General features: G+C 42.9%; 1 protein-coding gene across 1 annotated transcript in view; it reads left to right on the top strand.

Annotated features, from left to right (window-relative positions):
• Positions 1 to 26,628, top strand: part of LOC128526577 (netrin-1-like) — a 54,969-nt gene extending 28,341 nt beyond the window's left edge. Inside the window, exons 3-7 of the mRNA XM_053498576.1 lie at positions 1,868 to 2,056; positions 11,053 to 11,202; positions 12,583 to 12,636; positions 20,151 to 20,225; positions 24,061 to 26,628. Of these exons, the coding sequence (XP_053354551.1) occupies positions 1,868 to 2,056; positions 11,053 to 11,202; positions 12,583 to 12,636; positions 20,151 to 20,225; positions 24,061 to 24,389 (797 nt within the window). The 3' untranslated portion in view covers positions 24,390 to 26,628. The remainder of the gene's footprint in view (positions 1 to 1,867; positions 2,057 to 11,052; positions 11,203 to 12,582; positions 12,637 to 20,150; positions 20,226 to 24,060) is intronic.
• The last annotated feature ends 965 nt before the right edge of the window (positions 26,629 to 27,593 follow it).

The following is a 27,593-nucleotide window of genomic DNA, read 5'->3' as shown; positions in this document are numbered from 1 at the left end:
TAAGAGCTCAGGATTTCATCTGAGACGTCATAATGACGGAATCCTCAGTCTGATCCGTTAGATTAGATTCTTCATTCAGGAGCTTTTCCATCACCACTTGTGCTCACCTGTGTCTGAATTTAAAGCTACAGGACATCAGGTTTATTGTTTATAGTGTTTGTTTAAAGCGTGATTATTGAGACAGGGGGAAATGTCCCAATGTGTGATGTTGGTGTGAGTCACGGTCACAATCGTAATTTACAGTCAGCGCTGCATCATAGCCTGAAACACCCGGAGATTTCACCACATTCATCACACACACGCTCAGAGACATCCAACAACATCACAGCAAAAAAACTCTGTCTGCTCAGTGAGTGACGGAAGCCACAGCCAGTGCAGTTACACAACTCCACAGATCATCAGATACACAACTCCACAGATCATCAGTTACACAACTCCACAGATCATCAGTTACACAACTCCACAGATCATCAGATACACAACTCCACAGATCATCAGTTACACAACTCCACAGATCATCAGATACACAATTCCACAGATCATCAGATACACAACTCCACAGATCATCAGTTACACAACTCCACAGATCATCAGTTACACAATTCCACAGATCATCAGTTACACAATTCCACAGATCATCAGTTACACAACTCCACAGATCATCAGATACACAATTCCACAGATCATCAGATACACAACTCCACAGATCATCAGTTACACAACTCCACAGATCATCAGTTACACAACTCCACAGATCATCAGATACACAACTCCACAGATCATCAGTTACACAACTCCACAGATCATCAGATACACAACTCCACAGATCATCAGTTACACAACTCCACAGATCATCAGTTACACAATTCCACAGATCATCAGTTACACAATTCCACAGATCATCAGTTACACAACTCCACAGATCATCAGATACACAACTCCACAGATCATCAGTTACACAACTCCACAGATCATCAGTTACACAACTCCACAGATCATCAGATACACAACTCCACAGATCATCAGTTACACAACTCCACAGATCATCAGATACACAACTCCACAGATCATCAGATACACAATTCCACAGATCATCAGATACACAACTCCACAGATCATCAGTTACACAACTCCACAGATCATCAGTTACACAATTCCACAGATCATCAGTTACACAATTCCACAGATCATCAGTTACACAACTCCACAGATCATCAGATACACAACTCCACAGATCATCAGATACACAACTCCACAGATCATCAGTTACACAACTCCACAGATCATCAGTTACACAATTCCACAGATCATCAGTTACACAATTCCACAGATCATCAGTTACACAACTCCACAGATCATCAGATACACAACTCCACAGATCATCAGTTACACAACTCCACAGATCATCAGATACACAACTCCACAGATCATCAGATACACAACTCCACAGATCATCAGTTACACAACTCCACAGATCATCAGATACACAACTCCACAGATCATCAGATACACAACTCCACAGATCATCAGATACACAACTCCACAGATCATCAGTTACACAACTCCACAGATCATCAGTTACACAATTCCACAGATCATCAGTTACACAATTCCACAGATCATCAGTTACACAACTCCACAGATCATCAGTTACACAACTCCACAGATCATCAGATACACAACTCCACAGATCATCAGTTACACAACTCCACAGATCATCAGATACACAACTCCACAGATCATCAGGCCCAGCGGATAGATGGAGGGAGGGATAGATGGATAGATTCGACAGAATATATTTTTTTTTTGCAGTGTGTATGTACTAACCTCTTTCTCCCCCTCTTTGTGTGTGTGTGTGTTATTGCAGCGTGTAACTGTAACCTCCACGCACGGCGCTGCAGGTTTAACATGGAGCTGTATAAACTGTCTGGGAGGAAGAGTGGAGGCGTCTGTCTGAACTGTCGCCACAACACGGCTGGGCGCCACTGCCACTACTGCAAGGAGGGGTACTACAGGGACCTGAGCAAACCCATCACTCACAGGAAGGCCTGCAAAGGTACCCGTCTGTCTGACTGTCTGTCTGTCTCTCTGTCTGTCTAATAAACCCATCACTCACAGGAAGGCCTGCAAAGGTACCCGTCTGTCTCTTTATGTCTGTTTATTTATCTATTTATCAATCTATGGAATGTCTTCATTCCCCGTGTGTGTGTGTGAGACAGACATACAGAGTAAAGGTAAATAAATCGAGGTGTAAAGTGAGCGCTCTTATAGCACACATGAGGGGATGGGGGGAAGAGGGGGAGAGGGATAAAATCTCTTTAGGTTTATACACACTTAACACACACTTAACACACACTCAATACACACTCATATACTCAACACACACCAACACACAGAACACACAGCTTCCACCTGTTCTGACTCCTGATCAGAGCTTCTTCTTTACACACTCACTCACTCACACACACACACACACACACACACACACACACACACACACACACACTCTACCAGCACTAAAGGATAAATAAATCTGCCCCTGTCCTGTAGGTTTAACGCCCCCCATGCCCCCCCCGTTACACATGTGGGGAAAACATCAGTCCTTCAAGAGACTCACTGTGTCACACTGAAGAGATAAATAGTTAGATAAATAAATAAATAAATAAATAAGTCCATCCTTCACTGTGGAGTGCAGTGTGTGTGTGTGTGTGTGTGAGGTTGACAATGTTTATTTTTTTACACACACACTAGGGGTGGGCAATATAACCAAAATCTTCTATCACGGTAGAAGCAATTACATAATGTAATTTTATTTAAACTGTGAATTGTTTGCCGCATTTTCTTACTTTGTCCATATTCGTTTGGATGTTTGGATTTCAGATGATTGAAAAGGTTTGACGTGTTTCCACCACTTGTTAAAACAGTGCACTTGCATACCTTGCAAATCACGTTTCGTCTCATTCGTATCACTTTTCTCATACCCAAACCAATTCCACACCACAGACGATGCACCTTTATTCTTCACAATCTCCTCGTTGTTGGTTTTGTCACATGTAAGCAAACTCACTGCTGCTGCACCGTCTTCTTCCATTGTCAAAGTGTATGTAAAGTTAAACGCATCAAAAGTCGCGCAGGTTTGTGATTTGAACAGCACTGCTCAAGTTGGTCCGCGCTGCGCGGTCCACCGGGTCTGGATATTTGGTCTGCCCACGCCGGCTCAATCAGTTGCCACGGTTTCGTCCCACTTTAGATGTGTTTGGCTCCCCATAGAAGTGAATGTGTATTGCGTGGTTACGTAACGTGCAACGTCACGTGATCTCAACCACGATTAAGTTGACAAATTTCTACCGGTTAACCATGTCTACCGGTATAGCGCCCACCCCTAACACACACACACACACACACACACACACACACACACACACACACATCCGTCTCAGCCTTTAGTAAAATATAAGAGACTGGTTTCATTTGATCTGTGATGTTGTGATAAATGTTTCAGTTGGGCGTGTCTCCTCCCTGATGTCGTGCAGGACGCTGTGCTCTGATTGGCTGAAGCTGTAGATTCATTTGATTTCATTTTTCAGTGTCCTGTTTACTTTAGAAGTTATAAAATTATACTTCTGTTCCTATGGAAAGTCTAAACACACTGTACAGGCCACGCCCAGACTGAGCCAGAGTGACTTATCACCTGTTAGTATGAGCAGAAGGGTAGGTTTCTGATGTCCCCGCCCTCTGATGACCCCGCCCTCTGATGGCCCCGCCCTCTGATGGCCCCGCCCCCTGAGTCGTGCAGTGTGTTTCTGTAAAGCTTCAGTACAGCTTCTGTGTCACACTTATATTCCTAAATCCTACAGAGGTGTATACCCGGTGACGTGTGGGTATAATTGTGTGTCTGTATGTGTGTGTGTAATAAAATCTGTCTAAGTGACACCTCAGATCTTCTGCAGTCCGATCTGATGCTGACCTCGCGTCTGACTCCTGGAATGCAAACACACATCCATCACTCCGCTGTGTGTTCAGTGAGCCCACATGCTTTTTCTGTTTTTACATGTTTCTGTGTTTCTGTGTGTGTGTGTGTGTGTGTGTGTGTGTGTGTGTGTGTGTGTGTTTTTTGTGTGTGTGTTTCTGTGTGTGTACTTCCTCTCGGCTGGTTCGGAAGGCGCCCGCTTTTTGCAAAGAGGCATTTATTTTATTTTCACCACAACGTTGTGTTCACACCCACATTGCAACCTGCAATACAAAACACACACACATAGGATTTTCTCAAAACACCTGGAGTTATTCGAAGACCAGACTTGGTCGTTTCTCTAATCTTTCTTTTCATTTAAAAATAAGAACACGCTCATCTCTCTCTCTTTCTCTGTCTCTCTCTCTTTCTCTGTCTCTCTCTCTTTCTCTCTCTCTCTCTCTCCCCCTTAAACACACACTCTCTCTCTCTCTCCTGTGATGTGATTAAGGTGCTTTGTGGAGTTAATGATCTCCTCTGAGCTCCAGAACCCGGAGTGATGTGATTAAACCTCCTCAGTTTACACACGTTTGTGTTCGGAGCTGTGAGCTGTGAATTCTCTCCCTAAACTAATAATGAGTCTAAACACCACACTTAGTACAGCAGTGTGTGTATGTGTGTGTGTGTGTATGTGTGTGTGTGTGTGTGTGTGTCGGCAGCAGCACTCAGCTCCTCTGCTTTAGTTCTCTTACAGCTCTGTCTCTTTCAAAAGTTTATCTCCATTTCCATCTACATCTCATTCTACTCATTAATATCTTCTTTATTTATATAACACCTGTCTCACACTATATCTCTCTCACTCTCTCTTTTTCTATCTCTCTCTGTCTCTCTCTCTTTTATTGTGACTGTCTGCCTGTCACATTCCCTTTCTCTCTATCTATTTGTTAATTTTATCAGTTTGAAGTGTGTGTGTGTGTGTGTGTGTGTGTGTGTGTATGTTCAGAAAAGCTGGTTAGCGTCAGACTGTAAATGTCATTTTTGATGTTGCGCCGCGCCGAACCCCGGCGTAGCTCCTCCCACCCCATCAGCCGCCGCATGCCATTCTTTTTTTGGGCAGCGACATCAGGATCGTAACAGCACATTTCACATGGTGTTGTGTTTAAGCTAATCCTCCTCGCTCTGCTTAAACAGGCAGCATAAACACATTTCAGGCTGATTTATGCCCTCGGCACCTCACAGGACGGCTCAGCGCGCTCGCTCGGGTTCATCCTGGAGTCTGCCAGAGGCGGAGTGTGTGCAGGTTAACCACCGCATTCTGCTGCTTAACCAAACATGACCACAGATTAGAGGCATGAGCGAGCACACTAACTATCACAGAGCCTAAGAACCTTAAGAGTCTAAACCCTGCCTGGTTCTGTAACTCGGACCGGAGCTCTGGACGCGTCTCATCAGGAGTGATGTAGCCAAGTGGTGCCGTTAATGTCCGTTAATTAAGTGAAAGGCTTAACTGAAAAACAATGAGAAGAGGAAAAGAAAAACAGAACATGAACACTAATTATGGTTTATTACGAGCTTTGATAGACGTCATGACATCTCTGGTAGCGATTAGCGTTTCAGTCATGACAACAGATCAGACGATTATCACACCGCGTCTGTCTGTTTCTGCATCCCTGAAAAGTCATGTGATTTTAAAAAGCCATTCATTTAAATTCTGCAGTAACACAACGTTATGTTCATGGTGAGTGTGGAGTAGGTACGAGACTCCTCTCCTGCGCGCTCCGCCCCTCTTCAACACTAATCATTAACCCAGTGTGTAACCAGCGTTCATGTTCACGCTATACATCATGGATACAAATATTCTGCATGAAAACCTCGTGCCAGAAGTTTCACACGAGTCGACAAAAATCTCACAGCGTATCAGTTCTGTAATCAGTCATGTGTCTGTGTGTGTGTGTGTGTGTGGTTATAACACGTTCTTCTTCGCTCCGTGATTCGCCTACACGCCGACGCCTGCCAGGACTCCCGCCTCAGGACCACGTCGATGATGGATGGCGTCGTCCCTCATAAACCCTGCTGTAAACACCGGTCTCTCTCCAGCGCGCGCTCATTACACTGAAATGTTTGTCCTGTCGACGCTCCTCTCTCACACTCGACACGAACAGCTCCTTTAAAAACGATCGCGCCGAGCAAATGAGCCGTGGTGTTTGGACGACGCTGGCTGTAGCGTCGAGGATCTATCTGTGCGAGCGAGTGGCACGATAACTCTCGACTCAAATCATTTATTATTACTTTAGGCGTCATCCTGAGAGCGCGAGCCGCGAGAGCTCCACCCGAGGCGAGGCGTTGAGCCGGCCAGCTGTCTGGAGCTCATCTCCTGCAGACGTGTGTTTCAGCGCAGCAGCCTACTGACAGGAGCGTACCCTAAACATTATTTATACAAGACCGCACCTCGTTACAGAGCAACCTCGCTTCACTGGGGCACATACTTTTGGGAACTTTAATTTAGACATTATCTCAGATCATTTTCAATCAAAGTTCCGATTACATGTTCTGCTCCAGTGAAGCTACAGTACGTAGTGTTTTAACGAGAGGCTGATCTGATACGCAGCTCTGATGTTGTTGCAGTCAAACACATCTGGAGTGAAGCGTGCTCCGCCCTCTTTCACATACATGAGCTTACAGACGTCCATGATTGGTTAGTGTCACTGTGATTGACACCGGAGTGAAAATATGTCCCTCCCACCCGGACAGCACAGACAGTTTTCAAGTCCAGTGCAGAGTTTCAGTGTCAGATAGCAGAAATAAAGAGAAAGAAAACATAAAACACTATAAGGAATATTCATCAAAATATAACCTTCACTACATTATTACACTTAATAATCTTCATTGTTTGTTGTTTTAATATTGTTTCTCACTCTGTAGCATGTTGTGCTGATATGATCGTTAAATGCGCTTATTATTATTATCCTCCTTCATCACTGATCCTCTTAGAGTTAGATTTTAATAAATAAATGATCATGTTAATTAGGTGCAGGTGTATGATGTGGGCGTGGCCTTAGCGTATGAAGGTGGGTGCCAGTTTCACAAAATATTGCGCTCATTATTTCACACAGACTCGTGACCTGGACATGTGTATGATATTTGTGATTAAGTCTCCCCTGGTGAGACTGTAAAACTTTATAGAAAGTATTTTTTCCTCTGTGAGATTTCTCCACATCATGTGTAAAGCTGAGAGAGAGAGGAAGAGCGAGAGAGAGAGCGAGAGAGAGCGAGAGAGAGCGAGCGGAAGGCACATGGTGCGAATGAACGCGCACTAAAGAGAATGACATCATTTTCTGATCAGAATCCCCCGAGCGCGGGCCGCACCTTTAGCTGGTTAAGATAATTATGGTTCTCCTGGTTGCCATGGCGTAAACAGATGAACACAGAAACGTGTTCGCCCCCCGTTCCCCCCCCCGTAGCCCCTCACGCTCGTACCGATCTGAGGAGCGCGCCGCGCGTGTGCACGTAATCCGCTTTGAAGCCTCACGCAATGTAAATCGTTACCCGATGATCTCGCACCGTCACCCTTATTAAACCACAAATAACAGCGTGTTTTTTTAGGGAAGGGTCCCCCTGTTGTTGAACATTACCTCATTAAAATGTGTTCGTAGTTTAAATCAGGATCAGAACGTCACAACAGAGAAACGAAGGTGACAGTGGATCATTATCTTTACGTGATGTAATGTCTGTAAGAAAACCAGACGCTCGCTCTTCACACACGTCCACAGGAACGGAGAGCGATCCCTAATGATCAGATTCTTCTGCTCAGCTTTCTGACCTTCTCCGCGCTGGAACTCAAGCTCCATGAAGTCAAACTTCTCCCCTTGTCCAGAGAGACAGCATGAAGATAAACAGAGGAGCTTAGCTTAGCTCTGTCTCTCTTAGCAAAAAAAAAAAAAAAAAAACCTCAACAACTTGCTTTTAACCTTCCGCTGTATCTGAGGAAGAAATTTATTTTCACATCTCTGTAACAACATGGATCTGGACTTATTCACTGTTAATGAGCCAATCAAAGCAGATCTTAAACATAAATCTCATCATCATCATCATCATCATCATCATCACTCATCGTACTGTACTTTACTCCCAGCTGTACAGGAACCTTCTCCACTACACACTCCTCCACCCAAGGGAAGGAACTTCACTCCGCTTTGCGCTTCCTTCTTATTAAAATCAGATCGCTTATGTTAAAAAGAAAGAGTCGAGCAGTGTAAGAGCATTAACACTCACACACACACACACACACACATGCTGTGTTAATGATCACTGTTTGAACCTGTGGAATGTAGTGAGAGATAAACACATTCCTGACTGATTAATACTAAGGTATTCTTCACCGAAACATGAGAGGAGCGCGCCGAGGGCCGTGTGATGAGGCCGTGAGGTGTAGTGAGCAGGGGGAGGTTTGGGACGCGGCGCAGGCTGAGCAAAGCACCGGTGCTTCATGACTAAGTGGGACGACACTTAAACTCTCGCTTCAGGATGTTTATTGTTTAGAAAGTGCTGAAACGCGTCCAAGTGGAGCACCTGCAGCCCATGTGCACTACATCCGCACTTCCACTCTCGTCATTAAACAGGTGCCGCTGTCAGCTCAGTCCGCGTTCAAGTTAAAGAAGCAGAATGTTTACGCTGCTGTGTTAATGCTGATGTTTACGGCTCGTTGTAGGAGGGAGAAGAACAGAGGTCTCTGATACGGCCTGTCGATCGTTATGAGCCCAGAGCGGGTCCAGGCGAGGGAGCCAGCACTGCTGTCGGAAATCAACATGTGGTGTGTGTGAGAGTTACACACAGAGAGAGAGAGAGAGAGAGAGAGAGAGCGAAGGAGAGAGAGACAGAGGGAGGGAGAGACCTAATTAGTTTCATAAATGTTTCACAAGTGTTCACTTTTCCTGTAGACACACGTTGTACATTCTATCTGTTGTAATGTTGAATTAGTTAGTGCCCTTTTTATTTACATTAAAGCAGTGAATAAAGCAGCATCCTTCCCTCAATACACTTCAAAAATAGTCACAGCTCATCCTGTTAGTCAAAATTCATAAAGCTTAAACTCTTCTGTCCTGAAGATGTCCGAAATCTTAAAGGGGACGTAATACGAAACAATTAACATTTTAGTCTTGTTCAGATTCGTCTAATGTCTCTGTGCATTAACAAAAAACATGAGACCAAAAAAACGAACAGTGTGACCTCATGTAATAAGGGCCCCTCCCTCTGGGTTGCTGCTCAGCTCCGCCCTGTTTGTGTTCAGCTCTGCTGTTCTCTGGAGGGGCGTGGTTCTGCAGGAGCTCATTTACATAGACACTGAAACGGCGCGTTCGGAAGAGGAGTGAAACAAAGGGAGTTTGATGTAGGGGAAAAAATGCAGTATCACAGGGGTATTTTAACTCAGCCATTAACACACACACACACACACACACACACTGTCGGGAAGCTCTGAGACATGTGTTAACTTGTTACTGAAATAGTCAAATACGGGACGTTTAAATTGAACTGGACCGTATGAAATTGGACGGACCATGAAGTGTATCAGACTGGATCAGAAGTGAGCAGACGGTTCGCGCTCAGATGTGCATCATATCGTCTAAAGGAGCGGAACACACACACTCCTGTTTGTTAACATAAAGTAAATAATGTTGGGAAACAATATAAAAGTGTTAGTCATAACATAAGCGACTGCTTAGTCGTCACCCCGCTGCATCGCCACACACACACACACACACACACACACACACACACACACACCCACACACACATTCACAGACTCCCTCCTCCACGTTCGACAGCTGGAGGAATCCATTACACTGCGTTCACCGTGAGCGTTCCTGACTCACTCGCCCGAGATCAAACAGCGCCGCCGTGCCTTCAGACTCTTTACAGCCTCGCTGGAACATTTGCGGTCCGATGCCGAGTGGATCCAGTCAGGTCCTAATGGTTCCTACAAATGACAGTACAGACGCCGGGCTTTGATGCCCCGAACGGCGACGGCACGCGGAGCAGCCGAGAGCGGCCCGCACGGAGCACGGCGACTCCCCACGTCACGCTGTCATTACCTGACACGGCGGCCAATTTAGTCCTGGACTCAGTCCACATCGGGCCTGGAGTCATTTTACACCATAAAGAGTGTTTGTGGAACAGGTTTAATGTAACCACCCACGCTGGAGGAGGCGCACTCGCACATGAAAGGAGTTTACACTACAAAGGCACTGAGAGAGAGAGAAAGAGAGAGAGAGAGAGAGAGACCTCCCATACACAGCCAACACACACACACACAGAGCAGTGCAGAAATGTCTGCATCAAGACGGGGAACATGAAACAGTTAATCATCAGCGTTATTACAGTAATGTTCTGGTTCTGCAACACACGTGCTCCCGTCTCTCTCTCTCTCTCTCTCTCTCTCTCTCTTCCTGTCTCTTCCTCTGACTCTTTCTGTCTCTCTCTCTCTGTCTCTCTCTGTCTCTCTCTCTCTCTCTGTCTCTCTCTCTGTGCCCCTGCCAATCATCTGTCACTGCCATGCAGTATTTTGTGTGTACCTACATTTACACTCTCAGTCCACTTTATTAGGAACAGGCTCACAACCTGTCAGAGGTTGAGTGAAACCTGATGCTCTATCTCAACATTCAGTGATGCTTTTCTCCACGTTAAGTTTGTAAAGAGTGATGAGTTCAATCAAATATGTGTTGTTTTTTCTGTGTAAACTCTAGAGACTGTCGTGTGTGTGAAGGTCTCAGGAGATCATGCCACAGTCAGCCATTCTGATAAGAAGATAAACAGAAGCTCCTAACCTGTATCTGTGTGATTGTTCTGCTGAGACATGAATGATCAGGTGTACAGGTGTTCCTAATAAACTGGCCAGTCAGCGTATATATTAGCTGGCTCCAAATCACACTCAGTGGAGGAAAAATGTGACGGGGTTTAAACACCTGTATGCTGCATGCTCTACTCACACACACTCACACAGTCTCTGTCACACTGATCTACACTGTAGTGTTGCTCTCACTACATGTGTGTGTGTGTTTGTGTGTGTGTGTGTGTTTTCTCACCTGTCTATCTCCTCTTCCTCACAGCGTGTGATTGCCATCCTGTTGGTGCTGCGGGAAAAACGTGTAACCAAACCACAGGCCAGTGTCCGTGTAAAGACGGCGTGACGGGTATCACGTGCAACCGCTGCGCTAAAGGCTACCAGCAGAGCCGCTCGCCCATCGCCCCCTGCATCAGTACGTTCTCCCTCTCTCTCTCTCTCTCTCTCTCACACAAACACCACCACAGAATACTAGTGCAGCCACACACACACACACACACACACACACAAAGGCGCTGCAAACCGTTCACTAAAACTGAAGAGGCTTCAGAAACAACAGATCATCATTTAACAGGCTCATGTCATGTCGTAATCGTGTATATTTCTGAAAACAATGTCTTAAAAATTGTAAATATAGATTAAAAGATGATTATGTGATTATAAAAGCTTTATAAATAATAAATAACGTATAAGTTACTGAAAAAATTTTAAAAAGCATCATTTAATTTTATTCACATTCTCTTAAACACAAAGTGTCACACAGCATGAGGGTTCAGGAATATTATGTAATAATAACTATAAAATGAATTATAATAATATTGTTATATAATACATATAAATAACATGTCCTGAGGTGTGACTGAATATTATACAGGATCTTAATAATTCAATACTGAGATCATGAATGATGACAATAACCAACTTCATCAGCTTCAGCCCAAGTGGCCTTCGACCTCGCCTGAGAAACAGGTTTCATTACCATTCTGACGTTCAAGATTAAATCTCGCTCCAGGAGACGCGACACAGTGAAACACTGCGAGACGTGACACATCTGGTCCTCCGTCATGTAGTTAGAGATGATTTAGACTGATATAAACGTGAGGGCTTCAGTTCAACACTTAAATCACCTAGCTGTATTTAACTTTATTCATAAAATGTTATTAGAATAAAAACACACCATGTGATTTTTTTTTCCTAGTAAGCATTATCTGAGTGAAGAGGAGGCCGTTTGTGCTCTTTATGGATAATTATGTTTCTATAACTCGGACTGATGTATTTTACAGAACAAGTCAATAGATGGAATAAGAAAAAAGATTAATAAAGTTTAATGACACAGTTATAGATTTATAATATCTATAGTAATTAAGATTATTAATGATTTATGTTACTGTAGTTTAATTTAATGTCAGTATGCTTTTAACACACTCTTTTTTTATAAGAAAACCTTTCTGGTGTTTAGTCTTGTCTTTTCATCTCCTTCTCTTTATTTCTGGTGAATGTCTGTGAGTTTACACTTTTATCAGTTATCACATGGGGGAGAGTGTGAGTAATGTTCTTGAGCATGGGAAAAGTTTATTCCTGCAGAAGAAGGGATGAGAGAATCAAGACTTCTGCAGCAGAAGAAAAGCGAGGCGTCCCTCAAGTCACAGCTTTAGGCCCGTTACATTTAGCATTGGTTTAGTTTTTCAGAAAGGGGACCTGCGCTAGTATTTTAATGTTATAGTCAAATACTGGTTTGCTTTCTCTGATTAATCTCTGACTTTTGTCTTTTTTGATTTTTATTTTTTGAAAACAGAAATACCTTCTGCACCACTAACGACCACAGCGAGCGTCACGGAGCAGCCAGCAGGTGAGAGACAACACCTCATCACAGCTCATCACACCTCATCACACCACGAGACTGACCTATAACAGCAACGCTCACAAACTTTTATCATAAATGTTACTCCACAGACGTCATCAGTACAGAGTTTATCTATAAACATGTACAGTCGTCTCCTGACTGTTAATTGTTTGTGACCTTTTCAGCTATAATGTAAAACAAAAATTTTAATTAGCTTTTAAAACATGAAACATTTTTTTACATGTGAAATAAACTCTAGCAAGAATATCATACCGCGATGTTTGACTACGTTTCAGTGATATTCAGTTTATATCATTAATACATTAATTTGATCCTTAATACAGTACGGTCACATTGAATAAAAAAAGTATTTTGTTTGTTCAAGATTAAGAACCAAAACATCACCTCACCAGCTTTCAGTCAACAGTTACAGGATTTCTGTAATAAAAAATAATACAAGTACAATATCTCAGATCAGCGCACTGTGAAATCTAACGGAGAATTAAAGAGAATCTCTAACTTTATTTAGTTTAGTTTTATTTGTATAACAGTTTTAACATTAATCATTATCACTCAGCAGCTTTACACAATCCATCCATCCATAATTCATGAAAGACAGAGCAGCGATTTAACTTACTGCCAAGGACAAGACGAGCTGGTGTGTGATATCTGTGGATGTGGGTATCTGTAGAGAGAAGTGGATTCTAAAAACAACCTGATTTTGTTTATAAGGAACATTTTAGAAACAATTCTCAGCGTCTAGTCAGAAACTCCGTCTGAGTCAGAACATTGTGGAGCGTCAGTGTCATAGCAGACGTCTCTAACATCCTGTCACGGCTCTGTATATAGAACTGAATAAAGAAATCCTGTAGAGCATCTCAAAGCAAACAAGATGTTTCCACAGGGAGCCAACGAAGTTCTGTAGGGCGTTTTTTCCACGTGGACACGTCTCTAACTACAGTAACGTGAGGATAAATATAAGTAACGTTGATAAGGAGTTGAAACAAATAAATCTTCACAGCTGCTCGAGGATTCCCGACCCCACTGCTGAAGGTCTGGAGCAGGAGGAGCTGTCTTCCATGTTTCTCATACTTTCATGTTCACACTCATCTGGTTTATATTTGTCTAGAATACAGACATGGGAAACGGAGCAGACTTTATCTCACTGCTCACACAGAAAGTAGCAGGAAAAACCCAGTGTGAAATGTCCACCAGCAGCACATCTGATCTGTGTGTGTGTGTGTGTGTGTGTGTGTGACACTCCGTTGTGTTGTCGAACCCAAGATTAGGAAATGTCTGTGTTTAGTGAAAACATGGTAGACAGAAGAACTGGCAGTGTTTAAGGAAAGAAACTCGAGTGAGAGTCTGTGTTGTGTGTTTCGTTAGTGGAGCATCTGACACTTGAAGGACGGAGCCGGAGCTCAGAGTGAAGCAGATGCTGGGGATCGGCCCCATGTTTTTTTTTCCCGGCTCTGCTGCGTCTGTCGTCCATTAGTGCAGTTAATGAGAGAGGCAGAATTAAGACTCAGCGTTCACTGTGCTGCATAAATCACCATAAATCACCCGCCGCATGAATATGTATCTCAGCCGTCCCGTTTCAGGGCCTCTGCTCCGCCACGCTTCATAACTTTTGAATCCGTTAGCCACGGCCCGGCTCTCTCGTCGCTTTAATCTTCCACTGCGACTCCAATTAATTCGTCTAAGCGTCTCGCAGCGAGGAGGCGAAGCCCCGCTCATTTGCTGATTTCATCTTTTTCTCACTCAGTAACCATCCCTCAAGTGGGACTTGATTCTCCCTCGTTAATCTTTTTTGAGGAACTTCTTCCTCTCGCAGTTCCTCTTGGCTTCCACTGCTCACTGTACAAGCCAACAAAAAACAACAACTTTTACATACGGAGGGTTTTTATTTATTTCCAGGCGGAACAGCCCAGAGGCTCCTGATCACACGTATCACATGGTCATGGGGGTTTTCTGGTTTCAGGAAAGGAAAAAAAAAGAAAAGGAAAGCAGTGTTTGTGGGGAATGGAGAGAATGAGCGTGTTTGGGTTTCGTCCTTGTGGAAAAAATGTTTTTGTTGAAGAACCGTTTGTCATTCTCACGGACGGAGAAATGCTGGCGTGCAAGAAACCTCTGCAGCTGTTGGTGGACCATCGCAAGCATCTAATGCTTCACTGACAGATCAGATTGACAGCAGAGCTGCTGGGACACACACACTCCCTCCCTCTCTCTCTCTCTCTCTCTCTCTTTCTCCTGAGACAACCCCAAACCTCCCTCATTCCATTTTTACAATTCTTTCAGTCTCTCCTCCCACATTCCTTCCTCATGTTTGTTCTGGTTTTCTCCATTTTCACTCATTTTTCCAATCTCTCTCTCCCTCTCACTCAATTTTTCTCTTTCTGCTAAATTTCTTCTCTTTTCTCTCTTTCGACGCTGGAACGTGCCGCCGGTTTGTGTCTCATGGCAGGCGGGATGGAGGCTCCGTGCAAATACCTGGCCTGTGCTGGTGAAACAGCGGAAACGCTTCAGCGCTAGTATCGCTATTATAACACCTGTGTGTTTAACTCAGCAGAGAACGTTGTACCTCACACACACACACACACACACACACACACACACAGACCTGGGAACGTTTCTCCTTAGTTCATAAAATCTCTTCACTTTCTCTCTCTCAATAATATCTGTTTAGTAATGTTCTGTATTTCCTCTAAAGGCGACTCGTTCTGCATTAAAACCTTCCTGTGAATGTCGAGGATTTTACGTCTGTGAGGTTTAAAATGAAAGCAGTGATGTGTGTGTTACAGGACCGTCGTGTTCGGTGTCACACGTGGCTTTTAGTGTTCCTGAGGAGCTCCACCTTGACAAATCAAACTCTCTCTCTCTCTCTCACACACACACACACACACACACACACACACACACTCGTACACATATATTTGAGTGGCTCCCATCAAAAAGCCGTGGCGTGAGGACCACCCAGGTTCCCCACTCTGAGAGCGCATACATTATCCCATCTCACCTCGCCGAGGAGAAGTGTGTGTGAAGAACATGATCTCATCCCAGTGCTGATTACTAACACATGTGCTCCTCTTATCAGGGCATCTCTCTCTCACTCTCTTTCTCTCTCCACACCCACCTCCTGCAGAGAGGAAGAGAGGAGCATTGTCAGTGCTGGAGCAGGTGTGTGTGTGTGTGTGTGTGTGTGTGTGTGTAAGAGAAAGGTGTAGAGAAATAGGGCATGTATTAATTTGTCTTTAGCGCAGGGACACATGGTGAGGTGGAATGCATGGAGAAAACTCTAATAGACAAAACATATTGTGTAGCAAGATCAGTGACTCACAGCCCTCACACACACACACACACACACACACACACACACACACTGATGCCTTGAAAAGCAACAGGGCAATTTCTTTCTCATTTGTGCTTCAACTTTGAAAAAGGAAAAAATCTAAAACAGAATGAGTCAAAATTTGTGTCATTAATAATATGTTTATTATGGTCACCTCCCGAAACGATACAATAAGATATGATCACGATACCTCGATGATGAGGACAATAAAATTGAAGTTCTTATAACTATTGAGATTTTATAAATATTCCAAATCAATATTACATTTGAACCCGATTTTGTTACGATTTTTAACCATTAATGAGTAATTAAATGTAACTCGTTCGTTATATCATTAGTTTTCTCATTAAAGAACAAATCGAGCATTTAAACTTTTAAACTAACTTCACATACGAGAGTTTAACATTTAACTGATAACAAACTCAAACTGTTTAACACTCTCATAAATAAAGCCCTCGACCTCGCGGGGTGAGAAGGTGTGAACGCTTCACCTGTAGGATTATAAAGAAATGCTGATGTTTTACCTCCTCAAACGCCTCCAAACTCGATCATGTGGCGCGCAGCTTCTAACCCGTGTGTGTGTGTGTCATGTAATGCACACAGTCTGTGAGTAATTAGTTTTTGAGGTGTGTTTAAGACTGGTATGAGTGTGTGTGTGTGTGTGTGTGTGTAATGAGTGTGTTTGAGACTAATTTAATACTAATGGAAAGAGAGAAGCTCGTACAATTTAACATCTAAATCTCTCCAAACACACATTACTGCACTAAATCAACTAAAGACATCAGTGGCTCAGCTGCTCTGAGATCAGTAGATCAGTGTGTGTGTGTGTGATGGAGTGACATCAGTGTGTGTTCTGTCTCCAGAGAGAGAGCCGTGGGACTGGAGACTCTATCACACACCTCGCCTCACCTTCCCTTTCATCTCTCGTCTCTATCGCTGAATAAACAATATTACACAGATATCTACAGATCAGTATCAGGCAGTTCAAACTTCTGAAGGCTCTAAATCACTCACACACACACACACACACACACACACACACACACACACACACACACACACACACACACACATAAAGTTCTTCTCTACTTCCTCATCTTCACCTGCTTTTTTCTCCCATTTTGTTTTATTATTGTTGTTATTTTATTGTTAAGTTAAATGACTTTGTGCTCAGTTACAGTTTTTTTTTCCTGTAAAAGGCTTCGTATGAGACACTTTATAAACGTCTCTATAAACAGTTTATCTGTGAGGGTTGTGTGTAAAATGCACCTCCACACCGCTCTGTCTGTTTGCTGTTTGCTTTGATTTGTTTCCTCACTATAACAACAGCTGGAAATAAAGTAAACAAACCTTTGGCGTGTGTGTTAAGATCATAAACACGCAGACATCACAGTGATCGCTATACCGTATCACCAGACAAGTAAAGAAATAAGATTTTAAAAAATGACATGGATCTCATTGTTTTGTTTCTTTACACTCTGTCTGATTCACTTCCTGTATTTTTAAACGATCCGACTGCAGCTGATCCCGAGGTCTCGGAGCGGGGGTTTAGGTCCGATACCGCTGTGTTTAAACCTGCGGCAAAGGGAAAGAGAAGTTTGATTTAGACAGATTCTTGTTTGGGAAGAAATAACTCCTGTATGAGAGTGAGGATCTGTCGGTCTTTATGTCCTGTAACGCTGATCCAGTGAAGCTGCACCTGATGTTTAGACGTAGAGACGCCTCTCCACTCTTCGCTCTTAAAGCTGTTAAAATGAAAACAGTGAAGTTCAGGCCTGAGAAGAGGCGACGCGGTCGAGGTTGGAAAAGCTCCAGCTCACGGTTTACATCGCGCTCTCCAGCGGGAGTCCGGGGCTGCGGCGATAATCAAATTACACGCTTTATTTGCAGCAATTTGTTTCTCAATCAGTCTCATTGTGCGTGGAGAAAGCCCTCCCCCCGTGCTCCCGTTCACGCCTCGCCGTCACAGACCTCAGATCAGCACTCACGCTCGACACAATGCTCACACACACACATACACACGCACACACACACACACACACACACGGGGTCCGATCTCATCCCCTTTACGCTTGGCTCTTCACTCTTCCATGGCTGTCCACAGAAGAGAAGTGATGTGAGACAGAAGAGGTGGAGACAGACGCACTTTCTTCTCCTCCACGCTGTGAAGATCATACTGTATTATTCTGAGAGTGAAATAAAGCTGCGTGTAATGACATGACGATCACAGAACCTGTGTGTGTGTGTGTGTGTGTAAATGTAATTCTCTGCACATACTTCTGGAAGCCTGCTGAAATCTTAAATAATGGGGTTTGATAGATTATCTAAAGGCGTCAGGAATCTTGGCCGCGTTCTCCGAGTGTGTGCTGAATCACACGGCCTCATTCTCGCTCTCTCATTCCTCTCGTGTCAAACAAGTGCTACGTCCATGATTTAACACCCCTCTCTCTCTCTCTCTCTCTCTCTCTCTCTCTCTCTCTCACTCTTTATGTCTCTCTTTCTATTTTTTTCCTCTTCCTCGTTCTGCCTCGCTGCCAGCGGGACTTGACTCAATCCCAAAAGCTCTTCAGCCTTTCCTTTCGTTCAAAAGGAGGCGAGAAAAACATCCATCAAGGCAACACCTCCTTGTGTGAGCTGGAGCTAACCCCACTTCCCCTAACTCGAGAGGCAGCACAATCGCTACATTTGTCCAGTCGGCGGGGGACTCGGAGCGTTTCAATGGGAATCTCCGGGCGCTCTTTGCATCCCAGCGGGCCCGGCTAGTGAGAAATTGAGGGCTATCAAAGGAAAGTATCACGACGCCATTAAACAGGGTTATGGGAAAACAAAAGCCGCTCTCTCTCGCTAACGTCCATTGAGATGGAAATGAGGCTGCCACGATACGTGCGCTCTTCACTTTCACTCAGTTTGTCGTTTCGTCACATTTCCATCGTCCCACAGTCACGTCTCTGCCGAACAGTTGCGTTTTCTTTTTCTTTGTTTTCTTTTTTTTTTTTGGATACTCCCGCCTCCCACGTTTGACCACTACACTAGAACTATGTCTCTTTTCTGTTTGAGATTTTTTTCTCACCCCGCCGTTGTCCGGGCAACTTCCTTTCAGTCCGGGAGAAAAGGGTCTCGAAAAGAAAGTGAAAAGCAGGCGCGGAGTGAGGGTCGACCCAAAACAATGAAGTTTGTTCATATTCAGGCGAGCTGAAAGGACTCTTCACACACACCCCCCCACACACCCACCACCACCCTTCCTCAGCCTACGTACCACCCCCAACCACTACCATCATCATCATCATCACCATCATCACCACCGCCACCAACACCGCTCCACCTGCTTCCTAAAAACTGAGAGCGTGTCCATGTGTGGGCTGGACGCAGAAGCGTCCCATTTAGGGCTGGAAATAGTTTCTTAAGGTTTTTTGGACATCTCTCTCTCTCTCTCTCTCTTTCTTTCTCTCTCTCTCTCTCTCTTCTTTATTATCTTAATCAGCATCACTTCTCCAAACGCCAGAGATATAAATCACACAGGATCTGAAGTCCCTCATGCAATTTATTTCTATTTATTTTTGGACACCAAAAGGCTTCTTTAACGCTTCACAGGTCACCCAAAGCCCCCCACCCCCCTGGGTTGACCTCCCATTATGCCCCGCGACCCCTCCCCACGCACGCCAACACCTCCCTGGGTGCTGAACCAATAAACGCCAAAAGTTCAGATGGACCCCGGGGTCGGGGGAGGAAGGGCCGAAGGGGTCGAGTAGACACCAGGGTCGAGTTGACAAGGTCCCATGGTGGCACTTTGACAGCACAGAATGGGGTCGGGGACGGGGAGAAATTAGCATGGCGCTAAAAAAAGAAAGAAAGCGCTGGGTGGCTTGAATGGTGCTGAAGGTCTCCCATCAGAGCAAGGGAGGGACCAGACATGCAGAGAGCAGGACCTTTTGTCTGTTACTGTTCTAAAAAAAAAAAAAAGGAAAGAAGAAGAAGGAGAAGAAAGAGAAGCATCTATTAGAGCCACACAACGTGACGAGGGCAGATGGGTTCGAGCGTGAAGCATGGGCTGGCAGATAGATGGGCTGTTTAGAGGAGTGTCACACTCTGTCTTTTCTTTTCGTCTTTTATTTATACGGTAGAATGCATTCTAACTCTCCTCTCTCTCTCTGTCTCTCTCTCCTGAGTGCAGACTGTGATTCCTACTGCAAGGCGTCCAAAGGGAAGCTGAAGATCAACATGAAAAAGTACTGCAAGAAAGATTATGGTGAGTCATAACACACACACACACACACACACACTCTACATCTATATTCTTGCGGATCCCTAGGGTGCGCTCATTGTAGTGATGGCTTACTCAGGGCTTTTAAGAAGAAAGTCAAAGGGATGAAACAGAAGGAAAGGCCATCAGCGCGGGGCTTAGGGGACGGACCCGGCGCTGACGGACAGCTCAGCAGGTATTTAAGCCCAAAGCGGATCAAGTCAAGGGAAGTGTGACGGACAGAAGGGAGCAGGGCGCTAAGGGGAGATCCTCATTAAGGGAAGAGCAGCATTCCTAAAGCCAGCAGGCATTCTCTCCTCTCTGAATGGAGCAGATGTGCGTCTCCCTCCGTCCCTCCCAGCTCGCACCGTTTCATCAGTCAAGCGAGACGCAGAGGAACTTAAAGAGCTTAGCAGCACTAATGACAGCCAGCTTGTTGATTCATTTGGACAGACACCCTTGACACAAGTTTTTTTTCTTTTTTTTTTTAAAGGATAAAATCTTTATCCAAACCCCCCAAGGAGTGTTTATTTAATAACACACAATAAAGTGGCAGCTCATATTGTCTGGCCGTGTTCTGTGTATCCACATCGATCCAGTTCATTTCAAAAACACATTGGAAAAGGAGGAATATGATCAATAATAATAATAATAATAATAATAACAAAATTTTTACAGTACAAACAGTATAACATCCAGAACCCGTAAATATTCATTGTTAAGTCTCTTCAGGGTCTGAATGCATTAATGGTGCTCAGGTGTTCACAGACAAACCAGGATGAATATAAAGAAAAGTTCTGAAACGTCATCACAGGAAAATAATAAAGCGTGTCTGAACAGCTGGGGTGTGTGAGGTAACGACAGTAACACACTGATGATCTGGTGACAGCGCCACCTGTCAGGACTGAGATATATTAGTGACATCCAGAACATCGTTAAGGAAGGTGGTACGTAACATCCACATGAACACAAGGAGAGTCCTGACCCTGGCACGTCAGCAGCATGAGACCAGACCACCAGTCCAGATTCAGAGACACTCTGTCCCGGTCGTCTAGACGTCACGATTTTACCTTAGATCCTCAGAATTGGACTTTTTTCCTGCTTCCAGCACATCGACTCTGACCGCTCACTTACTGCCTAATACACCGCCCCACTGCGGCTCGTCCCGTTTCCTACACACCTATTAAACCTAATCCAGTTTTCCCTCGGCTCCGGCGCCGTCAGGGGTCTTTGTGCACTAACAGACTCGGCCGCGCCCAGCGCCCCGCTTCAGGGTGAGGTTTCCTCTGGAAAGAGTCAGAGAGGAGCTGATGTGCAGAGCTCCAGTCGAGTCTCAGCTGCGTCCACTCTGTCAACACCACAGCATAGCACAGCCACGAGCCGCACCACACACACACACACACACACACACACACACACACACACACACACGTGTTGATGAAGGTTTGCAGTTGTCTGTCTCTATGTAACATTTATAGTTAAACAGTTTTAAGGTTAAAAAAAGGTCTGGAAAGAAATAAATAAACACTGTGATTACTTAAATGTAGTAAAGTATTATTACTTAAATATAATAACTTATTACTTATATATAAAATATTACTTGTATATAACCTATATTACTTTTATATAATACATTTTTCATGTATATAATAACATATAAGTGAAGAAGAAAAAGAACAAAAATAGATTATTGTAATGACTTAGTGAAATTTGAAACTATTTATTTCCAAGTAGATAAAAAGAACGGACATAAAACCTCTTTTTGAAAGACAAAAAAAAAAGAGAAAATAATTTTCAATATTTTTACATTACATTATTTAAATTATTTATTAACATTTAAACATGCAAAAAAGGAAAGCTACATGTATAAGTGATTTATTATAATTATACTGAGCTGAGGGACATGAAAAATACTTTTACATAATTAATTATAATTTTGTATGTAATTATTCAATTCAATTCAATTCAATTTTATTTGTATAGCGCTTTTAGCAATTTTCATTGCCGCAAAGCAGCTTTACACAGTCAAAAGAATTATTTAAGTTTGTATGAAATGTGAATTTGTATGAATCAAAATGGTCAGTGAATTATAACATTCGATTATAAATACTTTCATGTTCATTACAATCTGTTAGAAATTTATTATACATTTTTAACCCATTATTCCTCTCTGTGATTGGAGGATTTCTGTCTGAAACTTAGTCAAGAATGCAACAAACGTGCACACACACACACACACACACACAGTACTACAAGCTGTATAATCATAAATGTAAGTAATATCTCATAAGGTAGCCATTAGAGTCTTTGAAGTCAGTGGAGGATGAAGAGCGCCACCATGAGGCCTTCAGGGGAAACACATCTGCTGAGAAAACAGATCAAACTGACTTACCAAATGTGTGTGTGTGTGCGTGTGTGTATTACACTCTTAGTGTTTCAGCGCAGCAGCACCTGAGAGCGTCTCCAGGCTTAATTACAGCTCTTCAGCAGGATTACGCGTTAAAAACTCGCTCGCGTTGTCACCGAAACACACTCGGAGTGTACAGAGATGGACTAGAGCTGGTGTGCAATAAAACACAGATTATTTCTCTGCAGAAAAAACGACAAGAAAGCAAACCTTCAACACACGTGATTATTTATTATAGTTAGTTATTAGTCATAATTACTTCTCCTAAGATCTGGAGAACATGCAATCATCATGTTAGTTCATTCTTCACTTGTTTTAACTTCTATTTAATGTTTATCTGTTAACTGAATCAGCAGCAGTTACAGATGTGGCTGCTGGTGTAAGTAGACAAAAAATATCAATATCAGTTGAATCACATTGAATTTGAATTGAATCACATCAAATTTTGGTTGTCATTAAAACGCATTTTAAGCATCAGAGACTTTCATTTGTTCATTTGTTCATTTGACAGATGATCGGAGTCGCTTGGCCTGAGTGGAGCCTTAATAACTGACTTACGGTCACCAGATGCTCATAAGGTTATGAGTTTGAAAACTGATTACAGACATATTTATTTATTTTTTCCTCTATAACTGTGACATCAGCCGATCCAACCCTGCATTATAATAATGTTCACGTAACAAATGACCCACACGTGTCTATAAAGTCATAGACGTTTGATGAATGTTTAAAATGACTAGTGAGGGTTAGTTCAGCTTCAGCACATGGTGTGTCCTGGGGGGATTTCTTGTGCACTCTGATTTTAATTCAGTCATCTTACACTTACTGATGTTACTATATATATATATATATGTCTCCAGCCTGTTAAAATTCACTTATACTTAAGTTTAAATCGTACATTTATGGCACAGGTTTAACTTCAGACAAATACCTACACACTGCCAAAGTTTCACTCTGCTCTGTCCAGACAGTTTTTCATGATGCTGTGAAAAAAATCTGGCTGGACCGACCGACCGACCGACCGACCGACCGACAGACAGACAGACAGACAGACAGACAGACAGACAGAAATATTTCAGAGACTGGTTTCTGGTCCTCCAGTCTATGAAACATAAAGATATCACAGAAAGAGCGAGTTCTGACCCGATGTAGAGACAAAACCATTATTTATATAGATGTCGCCGAAAAAGTTTATTTTTAAAAGAAGAGCGAAATCCTCGACTTTACACACAGTGTGTTACGGTGCTGATGGTCACGTGATGTTTAAACACTTCGGGCAGCAGCAGTGAGAACATCAGTCACGTTTGTTCTTTGTGAAAGCGTTAGAGTGAGAGTGTGTGTTGAGATTTTCCTGGCTGAAGTCCTACAGCAGTCTCCTGACTAAGTGTGTGTGTGTGTGTGTGTGTGTGTGTGTGTGTGCGCTCTCTCCTGCAGCTGTCCAGGTGCACATCCTAAAGTCGGACAAGGCAGGCGAGTGGTGGAAGTTCACGGTGAACATCGTGTCGGTGTACAAGCAGAACGAGAGCCGCATCCGCCGAGGAGACCAGCTGCTGTGGGTGAGAGCCAAGGACGTGGCCTGCAAGTGTCCCAAAATGAAGACGGGCAAGAAATACCTGCTGCTGGGGAACAACGAGGATGCGCCGGGGCAGAGCGGCATGGTGGCGGATAAGGGCAGTCTGGTCATCCAGTGGAGGGACACGTGGGCACGGAGACTGCGCAAGTTCCAGCAGAGAGAGAAAAAAGGCAAATGTAAGAAGCCTTAAAGAGAACTGAGGATGGAGAAGCTCAGAGACACAGAGAGACACAGGGAGACACAGAGAGACGCACGACGAGCTGAACTCAAACACAAACACAGATCTGACACAATGCAGAGAGAGAGAGCGTGAGTGTGAACACAGCCGCGTCAAACAGAGAACCGGGAAGCGCGCGGCTGACATGAAGGAGCACCGGACCGCTTCGTCTTCACCTCCTCCTGCAGCGCTCGCTCGCGCCGTGTGGACGTGCAGCGCGTCTCTGTTAAACCTCCTCACTCTCCTCACTTCAGTTTACAGACTCTCTCACACACACACACACACACACACACACACACACACACACACACTCTCTGGAGGGTTTAGTTATCAGCTCTTCCAGCAGCACTGGTTCTCCTGTTCGTCTCTGAAGGATGGCCGTGTTTATAGTGTGTGTGTGTGTGTGTGTGTGTGTTTAATCCTGTGTGCAGTACGACGTACAGTAAATCCCTTTCAGTTTATAAACTTGCTCTATTAACACTTCATGTGCAGTTAATCTCGTTAATACGCGCAACACAGCAGCGTTCTATTGTGTTTACATGGGAATGCATGTGTACCATGCCTCACACACACACACACACACACACACACACACACGTTTCCTGCTACACAACAGGTTCAGATTTTGAAATAACTGAGAAGTTCATGTTTATTAATGAAGCTCGTTATTAATTCTGAGTGAACACGAGCGCAAAAAAAAGACAATGTTCTATTGTGGTGTGAAGTTTTCATCTCTCACACACACACACACACACACACACACACACTGTGCCGTATCCATTCTCCATCACTCAGAAATAATTTAAAAACCTTTGTCCTTCTGTGCAATTCAAAATGTCTGACCGTTGTTGGTCACATGACCATCAGCTCTGCATTTCATTGGCTAAAGAGCACTCGAGCGTTTCATCTGTAACGCGGATAAAATGTAGAAATAAATCTCATCAGCGTGTGGTGTGAAGGTTAAAGCAGAAACCCTGCAGCGGGCAGAACGCGAGAGATGTTCCTCACCGACCTTAATCACACACACACACACACACACACACACACACACTTAGAACTGACGAGTCCAGTTTCAGTTAACTAGATTAAATTGACACAGAATAATTTTCAGTTCATAAATTAAATATTTGACATTTTTAGGATTTTAAATCACAGTCAGTTTAACGCCTCAGGTTTTGCTCTCGAGTTTCTTCTTGAGTCAGAATCACTAAACACATTATAAACAGAAATTCATAAAAAAAACATTATGGATTTATTGAATTTTATCACTTTACTATTTTTTTGTTCCATGTTTTTCGAATTTAACCTTTGAAATTTCCACATTTTCTAATGTTTATGAATTACTTCATTTTAAAATGGTTGTTTCGACCCTGACACTAATTTCTCATTAAACATTTAAAGGTTTTTCAGATTGTTACACACGACTGATAAATCTTTATTTCCGTTCGTTAAGACAGGATGTTGTGTAGCTCTGAAACCTGAATCGGCCCGAGACTGACGGATCGACACTCAACACTTCTGTTTCATTACATCAGTGTTAAAATATCACACCGCGTACAGCAACGCGCACTCAGGAGGGAGATTAGCAGCGTAAAAACCTCTCACACACACGCGCGGCTCATGTTCAGAGATGATAATGATTTTAATGAATTTAATAAATCATTCGGCCTGAAAAAAAATTTCATTTTAATGATTTACAGAATAATCTCTACTGCAGCGCTCTGTACTGTCTTATTGGGTAGGAGAATAAACGTGTGTGTGTGTGTGTGTTTTAAATGAGACCACAGTATTAATGGAACAGTAACTCTGTGTTTGTTGTTTTTGTGTGATTCGGTTATTTACTGTATAGTGTTGTGCTGCAGTGTGTAGAAACTGCGTCGCTCTGATCTGCTGCTCCGAGTTTCAGAGTTTCAGAGTGAGAGTTTCAGGTCACTGTGTGGTGTGTGTCGATGTGAAACTGTAAAATTCCCCTTTTATTCCGAGCTCAAATTGTTAATCACATGACCAGCATCTCTGCCTTTGATTGGTTAAATGAGAAATTGTTTTTTTTTTTAACTCTGTTTCTATTGTCTTTTATGAATAATAAAATCATAAAGTTCCATAAAAATGTTCACATGTAACCCAGAATAGGAACAAATTAGTCCTTTATTTTTATTATTCTCATTTTGTGTATTTATTGTTTAATTTCTCTTTAATTCATGCTCTTTTACTAAACAGCTAAGTTAAATATTAATTTAGTCAAATAGATTTATTACTATTATCATTATTATTATTATTATTATCATTATTATTATAAGAATACTATGAACCAAACTAAAGTTTTACATTAAAAAAATCTTAAGCATTTATTTCTTTTAAAAAAGGTTAAATGTTAATAAAGTAAGAAAGTTGAAATGAATAAAAAAAAGATTGAAATAAATAAAAGCTGGAAAATCTCATCATAAATAAAATTGCATAATTGTTTTATAATTCCACATTTTCACCTCTTCATGAATAAAAAAGCAGAACACGTTAATATAAAAAAATTCACGAACAGTCTGATGAACAAGCTCAGACATTAGGCCACGCCCCCGAGTCTCTGTCCTGAGAAAATTTCACCTGATATTGAATTCCTTTATCCTGAATCTCTCTCTCTCTCTCCCTCTCTCTCTTTCTCTCACACACACACACACACACATTGTTATATTTATCAGTGTAAATAAGCACGAGCTGGTGATCAGAATAAAAACACGATGTCGTCGTCATAGACGTTTTTTATACGAACTGTTCCAGAAATTACGTTTTACATTTTTTACAACACAAACATTTCCCATGATGTACAATTTATTTTGTTGTTGTTGTTGTTGTTGTTGTGTGTTATATTTTATGGCTGCCGTATTTGTTAGAAATAAAACACTGCTTCTTTTCTTCTTCCTTCGTTTCGTTCAGTCTGACTGATCTGTTCTGCTGATCTGATATTTATCGACTCGACTCGCTCTGGAGTTCATGTAAAAGTTTCTCCAAATTAAATTTTGTATTTTTTAAACTGGGTTATTTTATTTTTTTTACTCTGGTGTGTTTGTTTAATGACTGAGCAGCAGCGTGTGACCAAACCAACCAACAAACCCATCAATAAAATCATCCTGATTTGAATGAAATCGAGCAGAAACATGCGTGAGGTTAACATGTGAATTATTG

The sequence above is a fragment of the Clarias gariepinus genome, chromosome 6 (assembly GCF_024256425.1).
Source record: "Clarias gariepinus isolate MV-2021 ecotype Netherlands chromosome 6, CGAR_prim_01v2, whole genome shotgun sequence".
NCBI classification, from domain to species: Eukaryota; Metazoa; Chordata; class Actinopteri; order Siluriformes; family Clariidae; genus Clarias; species Clarias gariepinus.
Note: the sequence above shows the minus strand (reverse complement) of the source record. Positions and strands in the feature narration are given on the sequence as shown.